Consider the following 7,439-nt stretch of genomic DNA (forward strand, 5'->3'; position numbering starts at 1 on the left):
GGTATCAGAAAAAAGATCTATTCTTGTTCGAAGCCATACATTTATGGCGCTCTTCATAGTCCTAGATATACGTACTCTGCATAACGATTGTATATACAAACGATTAGACACAGTGATTACTGTAATGCACATTAATGTAATGATTCTATTCACACCACATGTTTTGATGGGACGGTCGGAACTAAATTCTGAACAGAATTGAATTCCAGAGCACTCTTTTGAACGTCTAGCTATTCTACTAGAGCCGGAATTCCCCCAGTGTACATACCCCGTTTGTACAAAGTTGCATATGTACAATGCCCAATGTACAGGATACAAAGAACAAAGACTTGTGTCATAACTGTATTTTAATGGTAAGGGTATTATGGTTACCTTTATAAATTACATTATGATAAAGCGATAAACATTAGAGGGAAACAGAGTGGCAGGTTATAATCATATCCATTGTCTCTCTTGCCTTTGTTAATCATTTCCTTAACAGTTTGCAAAATATTTGAATGTCTCTCTTGCCTTTGTTAATCACTTCCTGAACAGTTTGCAAAATATTTGAATGTCTCTCTTGCCTTTGTTAATCACTTCCTGAACAGTTTGCAAAATATTTAAATGTCTCTCTTGCATTTGTTAATCACTTCCTTAACAGTTTCAAAATATCTGAATGTCTCTCTTGCCCTTTAATCACTTCCTTAACAGTTTGCAAAATATTTTAATGTCTCTTTTGCCTTTTTAGTCACTTCCTAAACAGTTTGCAAAATATTTGAAGACTTCCCAAGCAACGTAAAAATTTTGTTGTAATTACGCAGTTGTTTCAATTACAATCTTTTATCTTTTATAAAACAAGAAAGAAACTACTTTTTTCTTATAGCAAATTCAAATTAAATTTTCATTGACATATGACACACAGTTTCACACACTAATACAGAATTATAATAATCCAACACGCCGATATCTATGGCCATGTCAGCTATAACAGCAATATTAAACATTTCAGTTAAACGTTCCAAGTGAAAACACATTCTTGTAGGAGTCATTACTTCTAGGATATCATTAGTACGTTAGTTTGATATAATTCATGTTAAAGACACTCTGCATACACCTTCCAAATATCTGTTTAACTATCAAATAAAAGAAAAAATCGAAGCATATACGATATAATTCTAGAGTTTGCAAATATATGGATACACAATGTATTAAAACATGTTTGACTGAAATTTTACAAAAGTTGTTTGGAAACTGGGTTCATTCTGTGTCCAATCTCCTTAAAAATAGTGTTGTTCGAAATAAGAAAATTCATTTGTAACCCCAAACGTTACTTTGATAAATATACAATTGTTGGGTTTAACGTCGTTTTCAACAGTATTTCAGTTATGTAACGGTGGGCAGTTAACCTTACCAGTGTTCCCGGATTCTGTACAAGTGCTGATCTGTTCTCCGTAAGTAACTGCCAACTTCTCCACATGAAGCAGAGGTGGTGGACAAATGACTTCATACATAATGTCTTTTATCAAATCGTCACGGAGAACATACGCCTCGCCCGGGGATCGAACGCACGTTCCCGCGATCCGCAGATCTGCTCTGCCCGTATTGAGCTAATAGGGCGGGCTATACATACAACTGAGATTCTAACTAAATGCCTATTTATATATATTGAAATAGTGTTTCCAAACTTTAACTTAAAAGATAAGTTTTAGATCATCACCTAAAATACTGCTTTTAAATTCACAGATAAACAGTTTTGGTAAGAACTTGCAAATTATTTATAACGTAACGCGCGTATGGTATTAAGTTCGAACTTAAAACATAAGGTTTCTTGAAACGAACCGGAGGTATTTAAAGATATACAAACTAAAGCTTGTCATTTGAAATTATGAACATATACACCGCAATATTCATGTTAAAACAAATTAAACATGTAAGCGTGTATGAACAATAACACATGTTAGGTTTGAAATACAGCAATTTTAATAAAAGCATACAGAATAAAAATATAAAACCACTAAATATATGGATTTTTACAAGCAGTGTGATGAGTATATTTATGATAGGAAAAGTCAATATCTTTTTATAAAGCTTTAAAATGGAGGATGAGCATACTACATCTTTAACCTTTACCTTGCCAAATTTCTAAAATTGACTGGTCCATCATTCATTTTGGACAGTTCCACCTCTTATTCCAAGTGATCTTTACTGAAACTTGACAGATTGAATAGCGAACAGTGCAGACCATGATCACGGACGTGCAGGGTGATCTTGGTCTGTACTAGTCTTAAAGTCAAAACCACTTTCGCAAATCTCTTGTGAAACCATGCGGTTCTTTAACAACAAATACTGAAAATAACTGGAAGTATCCCTGCAAAGTACAAAAAAACAACAACAACATTTTTTAAAAAAATTAACCACCCTCGACGCGTTTAAAATTTCTCAAAGCATCAACATCAAATCATTTCCAGCAGTTTTCACTTACTTCAGTATTCTTCAGTATTAGTTATCCAATTTTGTACCGAAACTGTGGAAAACTATTTTGAAAAGAATTATAAATCTTGTGAACGAGCCGCTTTAAATACTTGTAAAACAACTTATTTGTACTAACTCAGACAGGGGTATTATGGCGGGTCAAGGTTTGCACAAGATAGGTTCAAGTTTAGGGATATTTATTTGTTAAAACTAGAAGAGAAGTGCAGTTGTTCTACGTATTTGCACAAGCACAATGGTGTATAAATGACGTACATTGTAACATGATAAAGGCTATTACTGAATTTAACAAGCCTTCAAAACTTTTTGAAATACTGATAGATAGCGTTTAAGATTTTAAATTATGATATCAATTACTGGCGAAAACAGTGTAGAATAATGTGGAATAGCACTTTGAACGATTTTACAATATCAATGTCAGAAAACGCTATTTTTGTAGAAATGGCGATCTAAAATGCATTGGTCGGTAAAAACAAAGACATTAGAATTTATTGACAAAGTGATAAAAGTGGTAACTATTTGTCAGACATAATGTAGACATGTACGTTTTGTTAGACACATAACCATTAAAGTTAGTAAGCACGCTTTCTGCAACAACACGATGACGTTTCTAAACATTGTCACCGGTCTGTTTGAATGTTTGGATGTTAATAATAGAGCAAACTTGATTAAAATATTTGTAGAAAATCAGTATTAAAATTCCGATATACTTGACAATCTCTACAAATAACAAAAGATCTTTTATTGCCGTTTAATTTATTCTATTTTGTGGCTACTCCAAGAATGGTTGGTCTGTACCATACAGCAAATATTTCAGGAGCACAACGTTTCAGACTGACATCTGAAAATCCGGCTGCCATGATGTAGGTTTCCGTGTCTCGTGTTGTCTCACAGTCATCGAAGAGATACCGCTGCACTGGATTCATCATCCATTGAAACGTCCACGTCCAAGAGGTTTTGTCTTCATATGCCACGTGCTCCATGAAAACATATTTTCCGCCCTGAAACATAATATAGAAATATAATACAATTAATTGCTTTGAACAACAAAGATATATAAACACATCTTCTAACACAACATTTAATGTTTTAACATTTCTAATTTTCTATTCAATTTGTTAATAAGATGTCAAAATTACTGAAAAATCGAACTATGCTATCATACTATTTTATTCATTTCAATACCTTAACCCATTTGAAAGAGTTTTAAGCTACGACGCAGTTATTTAAGTAACTAACCCATATCCTATGGTAAATAAGAATGATCAAAAGTAGTTGTTTTTCAGCAGAAGTGTTAAAAGTGACACACATTAAAATAATTCCAACATGAATTTTGCAATTTGACACCGCTAAGGTAAAATATCTCATCACAAAACACTTATGATAAACAAGAGCTGTTTGTAAAACGGGTATGCCCTCATGATATGTTGTCACATTTTCAGTCTGTGATCACTATGACATTGAACTTTGACCTTCTATCCCCTAAAACAATGGAGGCAATTAACTTTATAAGCCCAATCGTGCTATAAGTTTGGAGATACTGGGTCAAAAGGTTCTCAGTATATTAGTAGGAACGTTTTTCAAGGTTCAGGCCCCTATGACCTTGAGCCTTGATTTACTGACACCAGAAACAACAGGGGTCTTCTACTTCATTAAACCCAATTATGGTATGAAGTCTAAAGGTTCTTGGCCAAGTGATTCTCAAGTTACCCTGCAGAAAATTTCAGTTTCCTATGACCTTGACCTATAACATACTGACCAAAATAACGATAGGGGTATTCTACTTTATTAAACCAAAGCATGCTACCAAAGTTGAAAGTTGTAAGTCAAGCGATTCTCAAGTTATTGGGGGACAAAGTTTTTACGTTTTCGGTCCAGGTGACAATGCCCTTTAACCTACTGTATCCAAAACAATAAAGATCATTTTCTTCATTAGGCAAATCATGCTATCAAGTTTGAAGGTTCTGGATCAAGTGGTTCTCAAGATATTTTGAGATTCAGGCCCCTGTGACCTTGACCTTTGACATACTGACCCTTTAATCAACTGAGCAAGCCTTGTTAAATGGACAGAAGTGTGTAGATACGTACTTCTTCCAAATGCATTGTAACTAATAAAGTTTGATTAGAATACATGAGAAAAAATCAATTAAAGCATTTGTTTATTTATTATTTTTATTTATTTCTAAAATAGGCCAACTGATCCCACTTTAACAAATGCATATTCGCTATTCATGAATCTTTGGACAATGACGTCACACCTATAAAAAAGTGAAGGTCAAGCAAAACATACATTTGTAATTATTTCAATATTTCTGATTCATAAGCAAAGTTTGACCGTAGTCTATCACATAGATAAACTGTATGCAGCGTACCTTCATTTCAGTGTAATGAGATTCAGTCATTATATAGCATATACATAATAAAACAGATTTCAACTGAGTTCAATATTTGCATACCATACTAAAGAAAAATATTCATATATAATAAATCAGTCAAATAATTTATGCAAATATATCAAAGCAAACAAGTACTCATTTTAATATGCAATCTGAATAAGTCACAAAAGCAAGAAACCTTTTCATATACAGACGACAATTGTAACAAGGAAAATCTTTTAAAAAGCACTTCTCTACATAAAAGACTCTTATCACACCCTTATTCATGTGATACGCAGACCGTATTCAGCTCTTTCTTTAAATTGATATATGTTGGTATTTGAACATGTTTTTATCATATTTATTAAACTTACTTATCATTTTGAGATATATCAATATTCTTGCTAAATATACTGAGCCAAAGTTAGCTTTAAATCTGTGAACAGCGTCATTTAGGAAAAACGCTTTGTCTACATTTCACTCAGCGTAGCACAATCAACAGACTGAAAGAAATTGACACTCTCGTCCAGTCAGGCAGAGTGTTGCATAAATCTTCCATTTTGATAAATTATCTATAATGCGTTATCAAATAGTTTGATTTGCAAACTGAAGTCATGTGGCATAGGTAACGAATTCGTTCTTAGACGGCGTTCGCCGAAAAACATCTGTAAATCTCAGAATACACCTTAGAACTACATAGAGTGTGAAGACGAGTATGTGATATATAAAAGTCCAGATAAGCCTATCTTTTAAGTATATTGGCATGTTTATTTTATTGTTTCAATGTCTAAAGAAATTTGAACAATTTGCACATGTTATCATACATTTCATGATATAAACTAAAAGTAAAGAAAGTTTGCACAATTTTCCTGCGGATGATTTTAAAGATGTTAATAAGCTTACTAAAATACTACAAAGCAAAAATCATTTATTTGTCATATTTACCCTCGGCAATATATGACATTTTTGTGTCGATTCGCCGTAAAACCCAACTCATTCATTTATTGTCATATTTACCGTGTGTTTAAGTGATCTTATAGACTAGTATGTTTTCTTTATTTGTACTATAATGGTTGTAAAATAATGTTTAGATACCGGTTTCAAAACTCGTTTGAATTCCTGCAAACATTTCTTCATATCCAACACAGAACACAAAACAAGCGTGCACACTACCACATCGAATGATTCATCTTCAAATTGCAATTTCTCGGCATATCCATGTACGAAATCTACGGACAATGAACTGCCTTCCTTTTTCACATGTTCCTTTGCATATTTCTCAAATTGTGGATTCGGATCTAAGCAAACGAGCTTCGTATTAGGTGGCAAGTAGGTCAAATTAGTTGCTGACCCAGTTCCAACTTCCAGAACGGCCAAGTCTTTGTCCAGTTGATTCTTATAATCATGCACACATTGAAAAAGGTTGACCTTCATATCATTTAAACTGTCAAAGTAAACTTTAGAAGCGAAAATATGCATAATCCACGCGAAGTATTTCTGATATATAGTTCGGCGGAAATACCAGAATAGTCCTAAAACTGCACATATGGAAGCAATTGTGTAGTAACTAAAATTCTGAGCATCACTTTTTTCGGTCGTCATTGTCACTTACGTAATATATAATATTCGTATTATCCTAACTGTTCTACGGCTCGATATCAACTAAAGTCTAGACGTTAGTGCGTGTACTTAAACACTAAACATGTGAAGGTCAACCGATAATAGATAATGCATGCAGTGCGTGCACAATAATTCTTTGCAGTTTTACATGTCGAACAGTAAAATAACCATTTAAACATAAATGAAATGATAGTGGTTAACCGAATTAAAACATGTACAGATGTTTCCAATTCCTTTTGCTAATACACAGCATATTGACGCATTAAAATGTTGTAATGCTCTTATTTATGGTAAGTATAATAACTCATTGTTGAGACAAGACTGCATTTTAATCGCCTTTTCTTTTTTCCTTGATTTTTGCTGTTGCTTTATGTTTTTCGTCTGTTACCCAATTTTACACAACGTTACATATTGACTGTAAGCATTAAGCAATCTAGTGACAATTCTTTTCAGCTGGTAGTTGTTTCTTTACATTTAATTATTATGCCCATTATACCGTCCATGTCTTTGCTAGAGTCATCAAGATCGAAACACACAGTGCCATTATTGGTGCTAAACCGTTTATTGCAACCATACCTATACTATGGATCGTCTTCTTAGCTTTTTGATGACGATACACCGGTCGATGCAACACATGCTTACACCACAACTAATTCATTCCTTGCGACTAAAACACTTACATTGCGATATTTATGAAGTATTTAAATATATGAAATATTTACTCTACTACAGCAAATTAGAGTGCAAAGCTAGAGAAAATAGTTACTCAACTAGAGGTATTCAGAGAGTTAAGCCAGATGAAATATTCACTCATTTATTAGTATTTAGAGCGCAAAGCCAGATAAAAACAAATTTACTCTCAACAACAATAATTTAGACCGTAAAGGTAAATGAAATATTTACTCAACTACAGGAATTCAATGCGTAAAGCGAGATGAAATATTTACTCAACGACTAGAAGTTAGAGCGTAAAGA

At 33.3% G+C, this 7,439-nt stretch overlaps 1 protein-coding gene across 1 annotated transcript; it reads right to left on the bottom strand.

Moving 5' to 3' along the window:
* Positions 1–329: 329 nt before the first annotated feature.
* LOC123534123 (putative methyltransferase-like protein 7A) lies at positions 330–6,526 on the bottom strand. The gene is made up of 2 exons (XM_045316211.2): positions 5,940–6,526; positions 330–3,470 (listed from the first exon to the last, which is right to left on the bottom strand). Exons 1-2 carry the CDS (start codon positions 6,444–6,446, stop codon positions 3,231–3,233), a joined length of 747 nt encoding a protein of 248 aa, XP_045172146.1. The 5' UTR covers positions 6,447–6,526; the 3' UTR covers positions 330–3,230.
* Positions 6,527–7,439: the final 913 nt, after the last annotated feature.

Source organism: Mercenaria mercenaria, chromosome 12 (genome assembly GCF_021730395.1).
Source record: "Mercenaria mercenaria strain notata chromosome 12, MADL_Memer_1, whole genome shotgun sequence".
Taxonomy (NCBI): domain Eukaryota; kingdom Metazoa; phylum Mollusca; class Bivalvia; order Venerida; family Veneridae; genus Mercenaria; species Mercenaria mercenaria.